Source organism: Melanostigma gelatinosum, assembly GCF_949748355.1.
Source record: "Melanostigma gelatinosum genome assembly, chromosome: 7".
In the NCBI taxonomy this organism is placed as follows: domain Eukaryota; kingdom Metazoa; phylum Chordata; class Actinopteri; order Perciformes; family Zoarcidae; genus Melanostigma; species Melanostigma gelatinosum.
Window position 1 is genome coordinate 19292250 of NC_136640.1, and position 21963 is coordinate 19314212.

At 42.6% G+C, this 21963-nt stretch overlaps 2 protein-coding genes across 2 annotated transcripts in view; both read left to right on the forward strand.

The window, feature by feature from the left end:
• Positions 1-7390, forward strand: part of LOC306780319 (LHFPL tetraspan subfamily member 6 protein) — a 39563-nt gene extending 32173 nt beyond the window's left edge. The window contains exons 3-4 of the mRNA XM_079272646.1: positions 2756-2854; positions 6596-7390. Of these exons, the coding sequence (XP_079128772.1) occupies positions 2756-2854; positions 6596-6714 (218 nt within the window). The 3' untranslated portion in view covers positions 6715-7390. The remainder of the gene's footprint in view (positions 1-2755; positions 2855-6595) is intronic.
• Positions 7391-17198: 9808 nt separating this feature from the next.
• Positions 17199-21960, forward strand: nek3 (NIMA related kinase 3). The gene is made up of 13 exons (XM_079271222.1): positions 17199-17498; positions 17822-17915; positions 18006-18103; positions 18196-18279; positions 18590-18657; positions 18752-18838; positions 19814-19868; positions 20129-20329; positions 20497-20611; positions 20762-20932; positions 21029-21151; positions 21267-21384; positions 21604-21960. Exons 1-13 carry the CDS (start codon positions 17382-17384, stop codon positions 21668-21670), a joined length of 1398 nt encoding a protein of 465 aa, XP_079127348.1. The 5' UTR covers positions 17199-17381; the 3' UTR covers positions 21671-21960.
• Positions 21961-21963: the final 3 nt, after the last annotated feature.

Here is a 21963-nt window from a genome sequence, read left to right on the forward strand (position 1 = left end):
TGACTGTTTGTGCAGATCGGGATGCATCTGTGTCAGCTCAGGAAATGAGGAGGAAGTATCCGTCTCCAACAGCACGCATGGTGAATCAGAGCCCGAGGTAAAGCTGCCTCTCACCGGTCCACACTTCTCTCGAGCAGCTTGCCTCGTAAACATTGCGTGAAAGAACATTTTCCATTCTTGATAATCTGTGTCCCACATCCCAGTCACCAGCCTTCCTACCTCTGGTTCTCAATAACCCACACAGTGAGTGTGGAGGATGGGATTTGATGGAATTAACTATCGGGACACAGCCAAAAGAGAAATGTAGGGCCACGTATGATACGGTATTGAATTACACCTTGGCGATGTGTTTATATATTTTGTATCTGCTCCCACAGTGAAAGTGTTCGGCAGTATCTGTCTCCACAGTGTCATAGTAACATGTGAGTGCTCGCATTGATTTCACCCACTGCAGTGTCGCAGGCTCAGTGAGTCTGTCCCCCAAAACAACAGAAAAGACTGGCAGTTCACCCAGACAGACACCTTTGATTCTGTTTGTGTCGTCGCACAATGGAACTGAGCCTTTGTCTTTGTTATGGAAGCATTTTCCCTCCTGTCTGCAAAGTCTTAGATTTTCAGCGTTCGATGTCATCATCATCATCTTCATCTTCATCATCATCATCATCGGACCTGATGTGGAAACTATTCACTGAACTCTTTCCTTCCCCCGTTCTTCTCTCTGGGGTGCTACAGAGCAGCAGCTCTTTATGGTTTTCGTCATTTTAACAAATGGGTTCATCAAAGAATGACTGTGAATCTGAATCTCTCTTGATTTTGTCAAATGTAAATATTACAGTTTGCGGAATAGAATAACAATGTCTTTGGGAAACAAAGCCACATTCTGCCCTGCATTATTCCCCCTCCCGTGTGCTGCAGGGAAATTCAATTTGATTGCATGCTGCTGTATCTCTCTGCATTACACTTGAAAGGGAATTTTTGAGTTGGTTAAAGATTAATCATGAATACATTATCATGCTGGCATGCTTTACAGTCTTTACTGTTACAAATTTGAATCAAAACACATTCGATAACATTATATAACTTAGAATATTTTTTAAAGACTGCGTGTGTGTGTGTGTGTGTGTGTGTGTCTGTGTGTGTGTGTGTGTGTGTGTGCTCGCTTGCTTCCGAAACACATTTCTGCACCTTGTAGAATCGTGTTTCTATGTTCGTCAGAGGTGCACGGTGGCTGCTTGCACAGGGACTGACATCAAATGCCCCCGTCTCACTTAAAGGTTGTCATTTTGGGGTCTGAAGCAGAAACTCCCCTGAAGTTTTCTCAAGGGGCTGAAGAAGAAACTGCAGAGTTGTTACATTTGACAATCCCTGGATCCTGTCTGATCCTGAGCTGCAGCGACAGACTTGGTCAGAACCTATTTTTTTTATTAATATAATTTTTTTATCCCCTCATGCTCATCAACATGCCAGAGTTTCACCGAATTGATTTTCTATCACAGGTGCCATAATCAGTCTATTTTCTCCCCTGAAACGAGCGGATGACATTTTCCGTCCTTCTGGCCGCGGCTGGGGAACAACACAGATGTCTTTTTCACTTTTCCAACTCCACCTCTGATGTTGGCCACTTTGTCTGGCCCATCTGCATTAGCATATGGATTAATTCCTGCTTGTTATCTTGGCCTATATGTAATGAGTCAGTCCTGGATGGCAGGGCTAATCAGGTTGGAAGGCAGAGCTTTTTTTTTTGCCTTCTCTTCCTCTGCTGCCATCCTCACATCCCAAAACTGATAGCAGGGTAGACACATCGGAGGGGATTAAGCTAATGTGATGGCAGAGCCACCTACAGGGTAATTTCAAGAGACAGGCCTTGGCATCCGGGGAATAACTTGTCAAGACCCAGCTGTAGGCTAATATTGTGGATATTAATCCTTAATGTGAATGGCCTTGACTAGATTTTACTCTTGTCTCTGTGTGCAGCTTTAAGCGCAGTCATAAGTCTCTTTAATCACTGACATAAAGCAGTCCCTCAAGGATTTTCCAGAGTTTTACAGTAATTATTGCGCTCCAAAAAGATGCTTGTTTTTTGTTTTTTTCCCGCCGTTGCCTCTGTGAGAAATTACCAAGCTATTTGCATATGTTCCTTGTTCATTTACAGCGGGGGGGTTTTTTATGAGCTGCTGGCTAAGGAGTGCTTTATTTCGGCGCGGTAGAAACACGATGGAGTGTTAGAAATCACAATCCGTGTCATTTTACAAAGGGATTTGAGGCTTGTTAGGTAAAACTGTTGGAACGGGTCAAAGCTGCTTCTGCTGCCCCCCCCCCCCCATCAGTATCTGCTGGAAACGGTTGATAAGGTAACAATGAAAAAAAAATCACGGCGGTGAGGTCGCAGACATCACTCTATTTGAGAGCAGCAGCTCGTTGTTTTTGTTGTCTTTTTAATCATTTTAATTAAAACATAAACCAAAGAAGGAGGGAGGATCCACACGAAACCCCAGTTTTTAATTAATAAACAGCACACTGCTTCGCATTTTTCTACCTCATTAATGAAAAGATTCTCAAATAATGAAAACCCACCTAGGCGAGGTCTCGTGAAAAAAACCCAACAATGCAGACCTTCCTCAAGGAGCTGAGTGAGCACCTTGACGGGGAGAGTTTGTCCTTGCTGTGTTGTCAGCCTCCAGTCTTATTTCGCTGATCAGTCAGGATGGTGATTATTTCATCGCTGACTCTCTCGCTCTCTCTCTCTCATCCTCAGGTCTGCTCATAGGATCTGGCTGTGCACTCTATCCACTGGGATGGGACAGTGAGGAAGTGCAGCAGACCTGCAACAACAGTTCAGACCAGTTTCAACTAGGTGAGATGTCCACACACACACACACACACACACACACACACACACACACACACACACACACACACACACACACACACACACACACACACACAGCTACAGCACACACCCCGAGGCTTCAACCGTGACTGTGTACATTTGTCTGTCCCAGAACTGATAACTGATTTTGTGGATGAAAAGGCTGAACACTGAGAAGACTTTTATTTCCCGATGGTAAAAAGTCAACAGGACCTCCAGCTGCTGTCGATTTCTGCAGAGTTTCAAAGCTCTAAATATGTGTGTATTCAGTCTGCAGCTGCTTTTTTTATTTGATGCTAATCAACTAGCGTTTGATCCTCTATTTCAGTGATTCTTAACTGGTGGGTCGCGACTCAAAAGTGGGTCGCGACCCGTTTTCAGTGGGTCGCGGGCCTTTGCCTACCAAAAAAAAAAAAAAAAATTGTGATTTTATTTTGAAGGGCATTTTTTATGCAGCGGAATTATTCCAGCATTTACGGCACTTGTGGTGTGGGTTGTGAAAGTCAAATCATAGGACGATCTCCAAAAGAGAGAAATGTCCAGAGAGACCAGAGTCATGAGACTCTGACTGGACAGACTCATAGAGGTGAATTCTTCAAACACTAATTTCTCTTTTTGGAAGATGAGAAAAATATAATATTGTGGATTTTTCACTTCACCCTCAATGGACTGAATTTAAAGCTGCGGGGCAATTCAGTGAAAATATTTTTTCTAAATTGAATTTCATTTCGTAATTTATTTTTTAATCCAGCTGTTATTTTACTTGAAATGAGAAGAACATGTATTCATGTATTTCTATGTATTTATAATCCATCCAGTTAAATTTGAAAAATGAGAATAATATTTGTTAAAATATAATGTGTGCTTTCTTTATTTGATTTGACAGTTGTTTACTACACAGAGACGTTACTACTACTAGACGTCTTTAATATAGATATAATGATGTAAATGGTATATATAAATGATTATTTACATATATATATATATATATATATATATATATATATATAATTTGGGTCGTGGGTCCCGGCTTGTCATTAAGGGGTGATGGTGGGTCCCGCAGCCAGACCAGTTGAGAACCACTGCTCTACTTAACGGAGAAAAATCACTTGGTGTGATTGTAATGTTTTAATTAAATGTCAAAGGTACATTTTTGATAGAGCTGTTGAGACCATTACTTATGTAATCAGGTATGTACAAATTTGCTTTCTCTTTCAATTATCATCAACGTCCGCCATGCCAGAGTTTCTGCCACTTCTATCCTTTTTAAAGAACGTAGACCTATGTTCTTCTACTTTCTGCCTCACACATTAAGATACGCAGAGCTTCTGTGTGCTCATTGAACCGGGTAACTGCAGAACGAATAAGTACAGCTTGTTACAAAACAATCAGTTGGAAGAATACATTTTTACTATATGCTTCTCAGGGACAAGTTATGACTTGACAAGAGCATCAGCAGTCAATGAATATTTGTTTCATGACAATCAAAAAAAAAATCAAAAACCAAACCATCACCAAGGCAAACACAACAATTATTAGTAATATTTAAGAAACAGTTAAGAAATACTTGTAGATGCACACAGATTAAAGCTGCCAATATGTGAGCAGATGGATGACGCAACACTGAAATCCAACCCGTGTCCATATAAATCTGCCAGATTTAAATTCCCAAACATGTCATCTTCATTACTGGAATTTCAGACCGTGTCATCAGAAGTAACGATGTTGGATATCAGGTTGTAATCTTTTCATTTCCTCTTTGAAGGAACAGGCTCTTCTCAGTGCATGGGAATTATTGTTAACAGGTGCGTTTCGCTTCAGCCTGTTGTTAAGCTGCAACGCAGTTGTTTCAGCTTCACTGCTTGTCTTGTTTCATGACAAGACTGACATATTCTGCCGCGAGAGCAGCGGATTTCACACAAAGCGGGGCCAGAACGCAGACTCCGTTCATTAATCATGAAGAGAGCAGTCTGTACTTTAGTAATTCAAATGTTTTGAGTGTTGCTGCAGCCAGGACACATTAATTGCATGCATGTTGAATATATGAAGAAGAAGAAGAAGAAGAAGAAGAAGAAGAAGAAGAAGAAGAAGAAGAAGAAGAAGAAGAAGAAGAAAGAGTTGGGGAAATGATGACACCTATGTCCTACAGAACGAATGCATGGAAGATCCAAGTCATTGCTTTGACCTGGCATGTTTTCAAATGGAATACTCCACATCATGTTAATAGTTAATAAACTACAGCCACGTTTTCAAGCTCATTTTCAGTAATGCCGACAGTGAGAGAAATTTGCAGCAGAAAAAAAATGGGGCTCTGAGAAATAAGTGTTTTCAGTTTTGCCTGCTGAATCAGGTTTCCGCAGTGAGAAGGCAGCTGATATGATTCGTTAATGAGACGCCTCTTCCTCCTACCAGCCCGGCTGCTAATCAGACAACTACATTCAATCACACATTCTCCACAAAATTTGATTCTTAAAATGAGAAGTCTCGATGGTCATCTCAACATTTTTCCAAATTTAGCGGCAGATTTAGGTCAGATCCTTCTTTGATAGTGCACATAATTCCCTTTTTTGAGGCTAAAAGAAGGAGGCCCTTTATGTTTTAATTTGGGCATGCTTTTGGCTCACTTTCAGCACATTCTGCCTCTGGTGTGCTTTCCAAAAGTCTGTGTGATGTGAGAGAGCATTTGGCACAGACCAGACTTGTCTGTTGAACTATGTCCAGTGCATTTGTTTCAGCAATGCCAACCCTTTTTCACAAGAGGAAGGGAAATGTTGTGGCTTGAACAAAGATGTTAAGCAGTTCACAACATTTTTTTCTGCTCTCAACTCAGTGGGAGTTTTTCCTCATCTGAAGCGAGGGTCGGAAAGGACAGAGGGTGTCATGTGCTGCATTTGTGATTCATGATATTGGGCTGTATAAATAAAACTGAATAAAAAATGTTCATGTTTGATCGAAAGCAATAATAGCGATATTGTATCCTTATGATGCAGACAGTGCAAAGCCTTTCAAATGAACCGACATGTTACGTTATCAACTTCACATACACACTAATACACAGCACACACACACACACACACACACAACTAAAAGACAAACATCTTAACTTCCACATGCTGTCATGTTCTGCGAACATTTAACATCTTTGAATTTAGTAAGAACCTTCTTATGACCACAAACATGTATAAGGGGGGGACATTCCACACCTGGATCACCATTCAGTTATCCATTCATACACTATGGTCCAGTGCCATTGTTACCACGTTTGGACGGGCACTCTGTGTACATAGGACAACAAAAGATGCCGATATTACAATTATGAGCACAACCAAAAGAAATAAGCCTTGTTAAAAACTAAAGTGTCTCTAATCACTTCAATGTTACCATTGCAGGTACATGACTTGAATAAGAAACAAGTATTATATCCTCCTGCAGTTTATTTATCTCTATGGAGTAAACAGTTGTAAACTTGTTTTCCCCGTTTATCATAGAAGTGATGCCAGATTTATGAGCAGTACTCCCAAAGTGTAGAGTAAGCAGTGCAGGACTCTTCAGACATTCTGGTGAAACCAAAAATGGAATCAGTTGTTCCCTGGCCCAAGGCTTATCCGTCCCAATTTCATTGAAATACATTCATGGGTTTTTGGAGATCCCCTGCTGACTGACGGACGGAGAAATACCCCAACGGTGGAAAGACATCACCCTGAATCCTCTGCTTTCCTCTTGCAGGTTCCTGCCAGATCGGCTGGGCGTATTACTGCACAGGGGCCGGGGCGGCGGCTGCCATGCTGCTGTGCACCTGGCTGTCCTGTTTCGCGGGGAAGAAGCAGAAGCAGTACCCGTACTGACGGGAGGGACACGGGGCCAGGCAGAGACCCCGGACGAAACGAGGAAAGCGAGAGGACTCCGACCCTGCGGACTCGCACCAGGACAGCACATCGGGCACCAAAGACACCAAGTCGTTATGGTGCGTCATGGGACACAACTCGTCTGACAACTGCAGGGACTGTTTCATAATGCAAGACACATGGCTTTGAAAAACGTGCTCGTCTCTCAAGAGCTGTTCTGAAATGAAAAATGTATGGACCAATCCTATTTGTAAAAATGTTACATTTCTTGAAGAGTATTCTCGTTCTTTCTTTCTTTTTTTGTCTTCCTCCTCCTCAGTCATTGATGTTTATGTGAATAGTGTTCCCTGATGATGATGAAGAGAAAAGGCATCTTGCTTCGTTGTTACGTGACGTGTTTCCGTGTCCTCTTCATGTCTCATCCTTGCCTTAAACACAAACTGAAATGCAATAATCCCTGTAATGTAAAGCAATCCAACACTGGCTGCCTGCTTCCTCGACTCAACCTGCTCAGATCCCAAAAGTCAAAGCATAGTTTATTTAACACATTCATAAGATGATATATACGTCGTGTACGATAATGTATTTTATCATATTAGCACATGTTTTGTATCCACTCTTCGAAGTATTCTTTGTCATTATTTTCGTTTTGTAAATAAATGTTTATTGAAATGTTGTATTTAAAGTTATTTCGGTCGAACAATCCGCCCTGAGCTTTACTGAACAGTCCTCGTCTCACATTCCTGAAAAGCTTTTCCCATGACCTCTTGATCTCCGTAGTGTTCACTACAAGTGGGAGTCCTCCCCTCCTCAATCGATGAAGAGGATAAGGACGGGTAGTGCTGGTGAATTTAACTTTTCCCTTTTCTTGACGAGGTAAATCCCGTGACCTCGAGTCAGATTATTTGCCTTTTGATCAGGTTGCTCAACTTCAAAGCGTCAGAGTCTTCCAGACAAAGCCTGATGTGCAATCACGCCCTGGGACATGAAGTAGCCGCGCATCCATCAGCTTAATGTCAAGGGCTATCTCCGAGTCCCTCCACCTGCCTTCACAGTGAGAATAACAATAATGGTAACCTTTTCATAGCAATTACCACAGCTGTATGTGAGCTGCTCCCAGCTTTCCAGTCCCTATTTTCAGTCATTTTGTTGTTCCTCTCCGTTTTACCTCCTTTGATTAACAAACAACACTTCAGAGATTCATCCGAGCTCGAGTGTACAAAGTCAGCTCATTTATAATGCAGCTGTTCTCCAACTATTTGGCCCTCATTATTAGCATGGCCGTTTTCTCACAATGCGCGGCGTCCCCAGATACTGGAAACACCGCTCCCCCCCCCCCCTCCTCCATCCTCTCTCTCAGTACTTGCTCTGTTTAATATGTTAGCATGGCTCCTTTGCATTCCGCTCTCACTCTGTCTGATCTGCCGTGCTGATTGATATCACCCGCAATTGTTACAGAGTGTCAACCAGATGCCTCATCAGCACAGGCTGACACATTGGGGTTACGTTGGAGCGCTCCCTCCTTTGCATCAGTACCCGTACCTCAGACTGACAGACAGGCTGTACGATGCAATCTTACTTGTTACTCGCAGGCGGCTGATTGTCTTAAAACATGCAAGATGTGTGGGAAGTGCATGCTGCTCTTGTCAGCTGCTGAGTAAAAGGGATATTACAACTTCTGTAAATGATTGAAGATGACTTGAGCTGCTGATCGCGCTGAGCACTATTAAGTATAATTATTAAGTATAATTTTTAATAGAGTGAGGACCACACACTGGTTTATAATGACCAACACTATATTGGGGTAAAGGCAGAAAACTCTGACAGAGGAAAAATAAAAGCAGAACTATCTACATTTTCTTTTATAATTTGGGTGAACTGGCCCTTTAAGAGCATCTCACAAACCTGCATTTGAGCATTTAATACAAGAAATACTTCTAGTCAAAATAACAAAATACAGTATCATGACATAAAATGACATGGATTACCTTTTTTCCGTTACATTTCTGATTTGGAAGACCAGCAGGATTACTTCCTGGATTAGCTCTTGAGGCTGCAAATTAGCAGCTGGATCCAGAAATATAGCCTGCAAAAGAATGTTCTTTTCTTACTTATCCTAATTGATTTTCTTTAATCGTGACGGGAAATGGCATGAGAAGAATAAAACATATGGAAAACCAGCAAGAAAAAAAATCATACCACAAAGTGAATGCTGCTGAAATTACAGGCAACACATTCGCATGGCGTCAGTTTAGAAGCCTTAAATTGTGCTCTGTCTGTTTTAATGTTATACTAGTGGGGATTGTTTTAGGAGAAAGCACCTTTATAGAGTTCAACCAGTTAAATATTCTGCCTCAATTAATTTCTTTCTAATTAGTTTTCTTTCCTCGACAGTACCCTTGCGAGATAATTACTGCCCTTAAGATCAACTCTGCTTAAAAAGGGTTTTGTTCTCCTATAACAACAATCTCCATGAAGATATTGCATTATTAATTGATAATGCTGCAGGATAGCAAGATAGTGAGCCGTGACTGCTGTAATATAGAGCCTGTATATAGCAATATAGTGGTCTGTCAGCCTTGTGTAATATACTATGTGAATGCACTGGCAGTGGAGGAAATAAAATAGTTTTTAAGGGCACGCGTCTGCAGCACGAGAGCGAAGACAGTCACGCAGGTGTTTCACATTAACGATCAGTGTTCCCCAGAATGTGCAGTGGTTTGGGCCGAAATTATTTAGATTCACTCAATCTTGGTGATTAAAAATGTATAACTCCATTTTTGTTTCATTATGTTCCTTACGTGTACCCACTGCAATTAGGAACTGCCAGTTAGTGGCATGTCAATTGTCATAATTCTCTGTCCGCGCGATGGGAATTCATTAAACATACACCAGACAATCAAAGCTCACACACAGGGAGAAGCGATACAGCGATACAGGAGCAGGATATTAGCAGGTTGTTTGAACTCAGAAAAAGGTAATCTCCGTACTGGGAGGGTCATATTTTAATAAGACAAAATGTCAGTCTCCTCGATATTAACAGTGCCACGCTGTTTACCTTCTGAAGGGCATACACACCACACAGGTGTTTCCAGTTCTGGCTGATTACACCTCAGCTCAGGTTCAAAGAGGGCAGTTATTGCAGGCTTTTTTTCAGAGCAGATGTTTTCAATATGTCATCGTTGGAAAAGCAAAGGTGATCATGATAACATTAACGAGGGCTCGGTTCTATTCAGATGTGCCAGTAAGCCGGGACAATGGTGCCAGGGAGCCACTATTCGCAAAAGCAGGACCCTGAAACCAAACAGAACGCCGCCATCTTTTCTTTCATTTTTATTAATTTACCCCTGTCAGAATGTCTTCCGTGGAAAAGGCTTACGATAAAGATGTCATTTGTCCCACCTTACATTGTGTGTGCAGCAAAGAATGAGTCAGAGAGATGCAGTGTCTGTGCATGCTCATCCTGAGGAGAGGTCTAGTCGGCCAGAGTAATCAAAAGCCCCTGTGTGGGTTTAACATGGGTTTGCAGTGCCTTAGAAGTAAAATGTGAGACAAATTGGGGGAAAATGTGAGGACGTAGCACAAGGTTATCGGTCATCTGCATGCAGGATGATAGCTCCTTACTGAGATCTATTTTACTATTTGGTTAAAATGGGCATAAAATCACACAAGACAGAGGACTACTTCTTTAAAATTGAACATCCAAATCCCAAATGACCTCCCCGTTTTCTTCCTCCTCCTCTGTACCACTTCATTCCATCATCTCCAAGTCATTTTTTCTCTGGTAAGAGCACAGTGGCGCCGAGGGATGGGAGGAAAGAAGCAAGACTGAAAACGTTCCGGTATCCTCTCAAAGATGTGTTACCTGACATAGCATTAATGAAAACATGCAGGATGGAGGCTGGCATCTCCTTTCAAGCCACCTCAGTTAAAGTTCAAACTCAGGCAGTAGCATTATTTCTAAGGCGGGTGAGACCTGGCTACAGCAATGTTATACTTTCTAAAAACCAAAAGTAACGCCTCACAAATTGTCAGAGAACTGAAATCATAGCTCTCAAAAAAACATTGTGCATATTCTCAAAGCTTGGAGAGATGGCACAGTTCACTGAACGGAGCTCTGTTGAACAATTTAAACTAAAAAACAAAATGCAGCTTCACAGCCTTCTGTTTACTTGGGGAACATAAACCCCGATAGAAATCGAACATCAGAGACTATCAACAGAGTGCAAATATTCCAGCACCCTATGGAAGACCTGCTGTAATGAGAGAGATATGCAGAGAAGATGCAAGAGCAGCAGTCGCTGAGCTCCTATCTAACATGTTGTCGTAACACTGTTCAGTGGAATCAGCTCTGCTATCAGCACTCTGCCGCACAGAATCCTTCCAGGAGAAACAGATTCTTTTATCCTTCATCAAAAGCTTGTGAGCAGCCGGTTACCAATCTGCTGCTGTTTTGAGGCTGTTTAGAATTGTCTCAAAACCTAAACAGCTCTCTGGTCACTGGTATTTATGCAGTTTCAAGTTTAAGAATCCAGCCTTGATCCCTTAATCCCCAGTAACCATACACCTAACTTTTAAATGCTGTTTTCATCAAGTTACTTTGAGCCAACTGATATACCTGTTGGGAAATTAGAGACCTATTTAATGAAGACAGCAGATGAAGATCACCCCACAACCTTTGTTGTTTGACGTTTCATGATGCATTAAACGTGCGTGCAATGTTGAAAAGAAAATAATTATCCCTAACCCTGCAAACAAGCTGTGATAAAACTCACTGCATGCTTTCAGTAAATAACACGAAATAACATAGCATGGCATTTAAAGAGCTAAATATTGTTTGTGTGGAGACCAAAACAAAACATCCTCAGTGGTAGAATGTCACATGTTCTGCTTTGTGTTTTCGGTAACTTCATCTGGTACTTTTTTGTGTTCCTGTGACATTTCCCTCAGGTATTGCTGTGCTACTCAGAGGCTTGTGTGGAATTTTGGGACATCTACCACAGGAATGTAGCACATGTTCTGTGGTAATTCACCACATGTTCTGCATGTGGTATGGTCCTGTGGTAAATCTATCAAAAATACCTTACAAGTCTCCGAGGACTGGAATAGGACCCCTGGAAAACATCACGTGAACACTTGATAAATATAGGAATTGTGGTACATGGGGTACCGGCATATGGTGGTTTAGTGACTCTCTTTACACAATGTCAAAAATGAATGTCTCATCTTTATTTAGGATGTGTTCACATTATGCTTATTCTTCCGATCTCATCACTCTTTCGTCAGCTCACCTCATCATCCCTCAAAGGTCTGATGTGCGCTTCTAAGCTCTCTGACACCGCTGTAGACGATGTAACACTAACATCTAGTGTTGTGATGTCATTGTTGGAATGCTGTAAAGCATTCCAACTATTGTTATCCTGTTTCTTTATTGTTGGAATGCTGTTAAGTCTCTGTGTCTCTCTCATACAGTCATTCAGGTCTTAGGGATCTTCAGAGGTCTTTCCCCCCTCCTCCACACACACACACACACACACGCCATTTTAAAATAAAAGCCGCACACACATGATTTGTTGCAGCTGTTACGTGTTGCAGCTCGGCCAATCAGAAATGAGGATTCTGATAAGTTTCCTGATTCGAGTGACATTTACACACACCGCGACACAACGGGAGAGACGAGGAAAGACATGGCAGAGCAGGACAATAGTCATGTAAGCTGTAAAAGATAAAACATAGTACAATCTCCAAATGAGAAAGTTTGCCAGAGATATCAGAGCCTCTCTCTCTCTCTCGCTCTCTCTCTCTCTCTCTCTCTCACATATTCTTTCTTCTCTCTCTCTCTCACTAATTCTTTCTTCTCTCTCTCTCTCTCCCTGTCTATGTCTCTCTCTCATACAGTCATTCAGGTCTTAGAGACTTTTAGAGGACCCCCCCCACACACACACACACACCCCCCATTTCAAAATAAAAGCCCCAAAGAGTGAATTCTAATTGAAATGCTTGTGATGAAGCCAGGCATTTAATAACCTCTGTTTATGTGTGTCAAACATGATGATTATGTCTCCTCTCCCCCTCTCCCCCCCACCCAGCACCACCCTTTCAAAATAAAAGCCCCATGGATTAACTGTATTTAAACAAGCTCAAAATTAGGCTTTTTTTGTTGAAATAATGAATGCTCTTACTAATACTGCGACAACTACTACTACTGCTAATATTTCTAGTATTACCACTACTACTACAACTTTTGCTGTTGCTACTATTACTACTACTGCTACTGCTATTACTGCTACCATAAATATTATTACTACCACTACTGCTATTACTACCACTACCACTACTATTATTACTGATACCACAACTGCTAATACTGCTATTCCTGCTACTACCAGTACTAATAACCAGTACTAATACTACTACAGCTATTAGTACGACTGCTGATACTACTACTTCTACTACTTCTTCTAATTACAAATACTTCGACGACAACTTCTACTACTACTGCTACTACAAATATCACTACTGCTACAACTAGTACTTATTCAAATGCTACTCATACTTATACTGCGAATAATACTTCTACTACTACTACAACAAATATCACTACTGCTGGAATTCTTTTAAGCTACAGAAACCGTTCGAATATCAAAATGTTCAGCTCTTTCAGGAGAGGGGTGACATAACTTCATATTTGTAATATTTCAACTTTTTGAATTATTCAGCTTTTTGCAATTTTTTTAAAATTGGATATCTATTTTCAGCAATGTTTTTGAGATTCATTTCAGCTTTCAGCATTCCAACGCATTTTCAGCAGGAAATGCATTTTCTAGTTATATTTGTGAGTACATAATAAAGCTGGCAGGTTCCCTCTGTATTAATAAACAGTAACTGCTGCCTCTGAGAAAAGAAAGGAGAAAAGGATCCATCCCCAGAGCCTGTGAAGGATAAACCTATTAACAGCACTGCACTGAAAAATATAGGGACAAGGTGACGGCATCCATGGTGATTATGTGGGGATCAACATATGCTCCCAGGTTAAGAATGGTGATAAAACCTCCGCTAAGTAATGCTCAAATGGACCTTAAAGTTTAGATAAACTTTGGATCGTCCCACAGAGTGACCTTCACCATCCACAAAGCGGCCATTCACGCCACAACCGATGGTAGCTTTGCTTCTTTGATGGCCGTCTGTGATAGCCTGCTAATCAAACTCAATTGCCAGTTTGTTTCAGCTCATTCGTTCACTCTATTTGAATGACTGAACAATATTAAGATTGTGTTAAATTCCTCCTCTTTATAGTTTTGGTTTCTCCCAGGACATACATTCGAACATTTAACACTGCCGTCATAATTTGCCGTATACGTTAAAATGTGTCACCATTTTAAACAATCCCATATTCTATGTCTATTTATATATATATATATAAATATATATATATATTGAACCACCAATTATTTTTTATTGTCTTTCTCTGGTTTTTAATGGCCTCTGAGGGTCTTAAGTGTTCACCTCCTTAGGCAGTGGATGTCCTGTCCCCATGAAGGACCTTCTGATAGCTTTTTAATATGATGTGAGCCTAAAATATAGAAATGGCAGGACACCAAGATTTTTTTTATGTTCAGAAAGATGAATGAAAACCTCAAACATAAAGATTTAACCGAAGCTTTAAAATGACAGATTACATGACTCAAGCAACTTTCTCTTTATAGTTTTTTACATCATAGGAAGTCATTCACGCAGCGTTTTTGACTCTTTTTTTGGTCCCAAACTTGTCATTGCCCCAGGAGCTAGAGAGTTATCGAGCTGCCACCTGAATAAGTCATACATTTCATATTCTCTTTCAGACACATATCAATAAATAACTTATAAATCGCTCTATACGTCAAGGAGGCCCGCATGAGGGGCCCGATCCCTGGATTGAGAAACCTCCACACTAGAGGCTCAGTTTTAATTTTGTATTGCCCCACAGCTGCTTTATGTCAGTCTTCTGTCAGCACAACCTCAGAGAAGTGACTCAGCCTCTGAGAGATACGTTACCATTCTGAATTTAAATGCTCACCCAGCACCACAGCCACTTACAGAAAAGCACGTTCCTGGAGAAACATGATCTTCATCTCGCAGGTCTCTCCTCACAGATTAAATATGATCAAATTTGTTGTAAAGGCTCTCTCGCTCACACATACTGGCACAGCTTGGTCCCTTTGGTTTCCATCTTTAATAACCAGTGTATCCTAATGAATGATTAGATAGTTGGCCTTGTGAAAGGAGCAGAGAATACTCAAACGGACAGCCTGACAGTACTTTACTTGAGCCAAGTATACAAACACTGTCTTGTTACACCTCACCAAGGGCCAAGCTGCTATTTGGGGTTACAATAAGTAGTTTAGATACCATGGATGACACAGAGCATGCCTTCTCTCTCAGTCCATTCAGGTTTTATTTAAACAGCTTTTATAGATCTTTTGGTAGAATCAACTATGAAGTTTTGTATGAGGAAAAGAACATTTAGCCTATTTTTCTCTCATGAAAATCACCAGCTGGAGGTGTCAGTTATACTCTCTGACATACTTCTAGACTGGTAGCCTATTATATAATACCAAGAGCTCATTGCTGTCTTGTCTGTAAAAAAACATTATTGACCTTTGTGTTGAAATTCTGATTATATCCTGAGAACAATCAATATAAAAACTCTGACAAAAAAAAAAAAAATTTAAAAAATCCTGCATCTGTGGCTGTTTCAGGACTGTGTGGAGCCCGTCCAATCATTTCATTCGGCCTGGATGTAATGATTATATGTAATGATTGGACGAGCTCCCTGCCTGTCTACATACCTACTTATGCATATTCTGCACGTGCTAAAATGACCGGTGCACTCATTGCATGTCAACAGAGTTTTCCACAAGCTGCTAGCTTTACAATTGTGAGTACCAACAACAGCCATGTTCGCTGTTTACATTCATTATGATATGTTTACTTTCATAATGATTATTTTGTGGGGAGGGTCTTTGGCCTGAAGTGGTGCCTACTTGGCAACTATATTGCTAGCTTTAGCAACTTTTGGATGCTAGCTACTTTCATTGGAAAAGAGCTGCAAAACTGGGTTGGGTTTTCGGTTGGATATTTTTTTCTAAATCTAGCATACTCTTGCTAGTTTCTCATTATTACCAACCCTGCCAGGAGTATTTCACTCAATCAAAACATATTTTAAAGCAGTGGTTAGCCTATCATGACTGTGATCTCTATGTGTCAGGCGGTGATTGAGCGGCTCCCTGCCCAGGGTGTGGACCTAATTTACTGCTCATCACACCCAATGTCAGCCTGGATCGATTCCACCCCGGCGATCCCTGCGTTCATAATAGATGGACCTTTTTCAGCTCCAACAAAACATAAAGTGCCCATCGCATTTTACAAAACAGCATGTGCAGCACAGTCGAGGAGCGGCAGACAAACTGTTGCAGACATGCCAAATATTTACCCAATGATTGCTTTTATTTCCCCCCTGTGGAAGAGCACTGCCATTCGAGCGAAATGTTGGAGGTAACGAGGCAGATATTAGACATTTGGACTCTGCACTATGCAATCGTTATTTTGCTGTGAGGCACTTGGTTTGTGCTGCACAAGATGTTTGGGGAATTCTGCTGCACACTATCTTCCTGTGTGTTTTTCAGGTTTCAGCCCCTTACTACAAAACTTGTAGCATACACTTTACATTTGTGCTGACCGTTTACAATTGCATTGCATGTTTTGGTGTGTGATGTGAAAATTATCTTGAAAGATGCTGATATTGTGTAATCCGCCACAGTGAACGTCAAGTCGGCTTTCATTTTTAAACCAGATTTATATTATCGTTGCACTTTGATACAGTCGGCACAGCGTAGTCTCATACTGTGAATTTGATTCAAATGTGAACGGACTTGTGTCAGATCAGGAAACAGGGTTTTGTACCAGTTCAAGTCACAGATCGCATTCTGTCACTCCGTCAAGTGGTAGTTAGTTTAAAACAGGAAGGTACTAAAGAAAAGTGAAAAGAATGTCCGCCCGAACAGGGACTTGAACCCTGGACCCTCAGATTAAAAGTCTGATGCTCTACCGACTGAGCTATCCGGGCTCTGTCTGCGTGCTGACGTATGACATATAAAGATCTTCATCGTAATAAAGTAGAGCAGTGCATACAGTGTAGAGTAGACAGGCTGTGTAGGCTGTGTCCCAATCCAGCGGCAGAACATCAAGTGATGGTTTGGAAAACAAATATTACAAGAGGAAACGGTAAGAAATACATTACATAAGCAGTTCAAAAACGGAACACAATATGAAACTATTGGACGACTGTGACAAATTACTATAACGATATTATTATTATATATATGTTATTATAATATGAAGGATTTAGAGACTGTACTCTACCGCCATCGAGCGGCCACGCCGCGCACTACAGGTCTATATCTCCTACGTCATATAATAATAAGGAAGTAGCGTCTAAACGAACAGCACGAGTCGGGTAGATTTTTTTTGAGGGCGAATTTTTCTTTAATGAAACGTTTTAAATGTCTTAATGTGAGCACTGAAGACCAAAACAAGACAATCGTCTCGCCTCCGCCGGCTCATTATGTTGTATCTCGATGAGTTGTTATCCTTTGTTGTGCTCTCCCTGTGATTTATGAAGGAGCTCTATGGAGAGATACTCGCTCCAGGGAGTCATCGGTGAGGGGTCCTTCGGCCGGGCTTTGTTGGTCCGGTGTGAAAGCAGTCAGGAGAAGTATGTGGTCAAGGAAGTCCAACTGCCAAAGGTTTGTGCAAACAGAGATATAGCTGCTACTGTAGCTTTCCCCTCACCTGTGAAGTAACTCAACTTGAACAGAATCCCCCCAACGCAGCAAGCCTTTCTGGTAACAATCATAATAAAATAGTGTATTAAACAGGGAGGAGATGTTGGATTTGTACCACCCTGCTGCAGACTACTTTATTCCAGACCGTTACGTCCCTGGGGTAGGATATGGAAATGTCTCTGCACTGATAACCTACCAGATTGTGGCCTAGCGCAGAGACATGGAGGCTGATTGTTTTGGCATAATAGAGAATGCATCCATGCTTGTATTTTGCATTTTTATAGAATCCCTCTAAATTGGAGAATTCGAGGAGGGAAGCCATCCTGCTGTCCAGAATGGAACATCCTAACATTGTGGCCTTCAGGGAGGCATTCGAAGGTATTCACGGCGCTAACTCTCTTCTAACAAGTCGGTACAGTTATTACGGTTCGGACTGCAGGATAGACGGTGTGGTTGTGTTTGTTTCAGCTGACGACCTCCTGTGTATTGTTATGGAGTACTGCAGCGGAGGAGACCTGCTCCAGAGGATCCGGCAGCAGAAAACTACGCAGTTCTGTGTGGATGACGTAAGCCTCGACCTCCTGCAAATATGCTCACTGTTTAATGTTTCCCATGATGTTTAATGTGTTCCGTGTTTTGTTTTATCTTTTCTTTCCAGATCTTGAGGTGGTTTGCTCAAATGTGTGCTGCCGCGCTGCATATCCACGATAGACGGGTCTTGCACAGAGATCTGAAGTCCAAGGTGCAGTAGTTTACAGCTACTATATGTCTAACATGGTCACCACACAAAGAACTGACATTACGAACTCATGAGGAAGATCAGATGTTCTGTGAGTCGGAACAGGAAGTCGATAATTAAGTTTATTGCTTGGATGCATGTTGATGAAATCTCATTAGTGCGAGCGCTGTGGAGTGGAATGAACGACGGTGAAATTGCTGATCGAGATAAGATCCCAGCATCGTCTCCCACTTATGCATAATATCATCATTTTAGCTGCTCTTGTTTTGGCCTCGTGTCAAAGTCATCACTTCTTTTTCATTTCCGTCCTCAGAACATCTTCCTGACGGATAATGGGACAATCAAGCTCGGGGACTTTGGCTCAGCGTGTATTCTGAACAGGTACAGGAAGAGACGAGGCAGCGATTTATAGTTTGCCACTTTGCTGCCGCTACAATTATGCTCTGATCAATTTCTTTTTGTAATTGTGTTGCAGCTCAAAGGCGTACGCTCGCACATATGTTGGGACACCGTACTATGTGGCTCCTGAAATCTGGGACAACAAGCCATACAACAATAAGAGGTATCTCACCGTGTTCTTTGACGGGTTCCTCCGTGTTCTACACACGTTCAAATAGTAATAAGATTCAACCTTAATGACTTTGTATCCATGCCCATTTGAGGAAATTGTGTGGGGAAAGCAAAAAAAATAAAAAAATAAACCCCAATTATAGAACAACAAAAGAAAAGCTGAGGGATAAATATGATTGGTAAAATGTGGTACGGAGGGCCATGTACATAAACGCAGAGTCCAGGCTAATGTTGCTGTGTTGATGCACGCTAGTATATTTATATTGATGCTTACAAGGTGTCTGCAGAATGTGCACATGTTATTTACGTTATTGACCATATGTGCACAAAATTTGCAATATTAATTCCCAGAAGGGAAATTTAGCCTTACAAGAAATAGAAGGGGAATGGAGCGAAAGGCTCCTCCGTCTTCCTCGGAGTGACATTGAACAGGAAGTATCCACCTCCTGTGTACGGCCGTGCCGTCCTTCCTCCTGACTGAGGCTGCAGAGGAGCCTTTCAGGGCTGACTGGAGATGAGCTACTGCTCGTTCTCCCCATGATTGAAGAACGTGGCGGGGACGGTACCGATTACCTTTTGGGATCCCCAGCTGGCATCTGTTCCCACGGGGCCGTTGTGCTTCGCTCTGGCTCCATCTCCTGTTGTCTGTTGACCCGAGGTGTGAAACGGCACAATAGAAATATACTGTATACACTCGGTTTTCTTTACACAATCACTGCATAGCTACTAGCACTAGCAATTTCCAAAAATCCAGTCATTCACATTTTAAAGGGACAATTGAATGTACAGACTTTTTAGCAAAGAACAAAACTCCTCATGATGTTTCTAAAGTCTGTTCTCAGCTCGGCGGTGATTATGCAACCCGTGCGTGGGCTAACCCGTCTTGTCTTATCTTCGTGACCGTGCCAGTACATGACTAATGTCTAGAGTGAATGAATAACCATCTCTGTGTTTGTGTGTCCTGCAGCGACGTGTGGGCTCTGGGCTGCGTTCTCTACGAGCTCTGCACCCTGCAACACCCGGTACCTCCCCCTCCCTCCCTCCTCTCTCGCCGTGTTCCACGGCTTTGACTGTGGGCCTCTCTCCAAATATTGTCAATGACTCATTGTGTGCGACATTCCTGCTGTCATCTCGCATCACAGCGAGACACTGTAAAAGCCTTGTTGTGGAATGATGGGAGGCCCGGTATCTTCAGCTGATTTCCATCATCTGCTGTGTATTTTGTTTTTTAAACATGGTTTGTTGTCCCGGAGATTCCTCACGCCTCCGCTCATGTGTCCAGTTCCAGGCATCCAGCTGGAGGAGCCTGATCCTTAAGGTGTGCCGGGGCGCGTACCCTCCGCTCCCCAATCGCCTGCCCTACGAGCTGCAGTACTTGCTCAAGCAGATGTTGAAGACGAACCCAAAGGACAGGCCGTCCCTGCACAGCATCCTGACCTCTCACCGCGCCGCCAGACTCCTGCGTACGCACCTGCCCTCCCAGGTACAGACGCAGAATTTCAACTCTTACACAATTTCCCCAGCTGAGGTGACCCCCCCCCCCCCCCCCAGTGCGGAATCTGCCCTTTGACAAGGCGCTGTTAGTTCAGATGGCCGCGGCGCTCATGTTACGTGTTGTGATTTACTGCAGCGCTTTGAACCTTATTGCAGGCGCTGGAGACGCAGGAGCAGAGGAGGCGCACGGGTCGATGGAACAGAGAGGAGGGAAAGAAGGCGGCTGATCTTCTGGGAGAGAGGAGTTTAATAAAAACGTCGACGTGTGAAGGTAGTTAACAGCGTCGTCAAGAAAATATGATTTACTGCTGCGATGCCGGGAGAGCCACATCGCAGACATTTTTGTGAAGACCGCTAGGAATATGTGGTTGTCAGGACCCTACTGAAAACAATAAGTGTCCTAAGTAACCTCTTTCCTCAGGAGTGGGTTCCCCCGAAGCCCACTGTGAAAGCAGAGAGCCAGGAGCTAGAAAGCGGTGGGCCGCTGGGCCGTCAGACACTGTGCGGCAGATGTTGGCCAATGCCAGCCTCGTCTCATCATCTGACAGCATGGCATCGACCGACCGGGCCTTCGCAGCTTCCACTCACGGAGGTATGATAGCGGTAGCGGCGTTTTCACTTCCTGGAAGCTCGGTAGAATGACGTGCTGTATCAGCTGTGTGTTCCTGTTTGTCCCGGGTGTTGTCAGAGGAGCCAGAGGACGGCAGGCAGAGGAGACGATGGGACAGGGATCCTCCTGAGAGGCTTCTGAGTCTGTTGGAGAAGGCCCGGCTGAGCAGAGCCTTCAGCACCTTTTTAATAAACACGGGAGGTCTGTTGAAATCTGAATACGTGTTCATCGGTCATTTCCCTCTTGATAGGAATACGTTGTATGCCACCGTCGTGGGTGATATAAACAGTCCTCTGGGGGGGGTTCTCTTTTTCAGTTGAGGACCCTCTGGTGGGACCCCTCTCCCAGCCACAGGGGGACGACACTGACGGTGGTGAGCCTGAAGTGGGCGTAGACGAGGAGCGTCTGCAGTCGCGCTCTGATGACGAGGACACGTAAGTAACTCCTCTTGCTTACCCTTATCTCCTCTGTCTGGTACAGTAGCTGTAGGCTTCTGCTTTCATTCTATTCTAATATACATTACTCACAATGACATTCACATTGAATATCAATGTACAAAGGGAGGTTTGTCTGAATCTGTTGAATGTACAGTTTTTTTGTATGACTTCTAATATGAAAACACAGTCTAATTGTTTGTTCTTCTCGCTTCACAGAGACTTCGAGGAAGAATCTCCGTGTGACTGGATGGGTGAAGCTGAGAAAATGTTTTCAGAACACTAAAGCCTCATTTGTGCTGAGCCGACACGATCGCAAAGGTGTTTACATTCACTAAAGGCGCTAAATCATTTCACATCACGTACACAAGACCAGGTCTTGATCCGATAAACATTTATAGCATCTTGATATCCAAGTTTACAAAAAGCCAGTGACGCTCAGACAGTAACGGTAAGACCGTAGTTTCTGCATATTGAACGTTTCAAGCTCTGCAGTGATCTGTGTCAACCTGATCGCACTGCTGCAACAAAGCACTACAGTTTGAGTTGGATGTTGTTGTCTTTTTTACATAAAGATGT

What these genes read in the sequence shown, in the direction of transcription:
- nek3 (XM_079271222.1), top strand. Translation starts at nt 17,382, where the DNA reads ATGGAGAGATACTCGCTCCAGGGAGTCATCGGTGAGGGGTCCTTCGGC. An exon ending in CGCAGCTTCCACTCACGGAG is followed by an intron (nt 20,933 to 21,028) that starts GTATGATAGCGG and finishes GGGTGTTGTCAG; the next exon opens with AGGAGCCAGAGGACGGCAGG. An exon ending in CGCTCTGATGACGAGGACAC is followed by an intron (nt 21,385 to 21,603) that starts GTAAGTAACTCC and finishes CTCGCTTCACAG; the next exon opens with AGACTTCGAGGAAGAATCTC.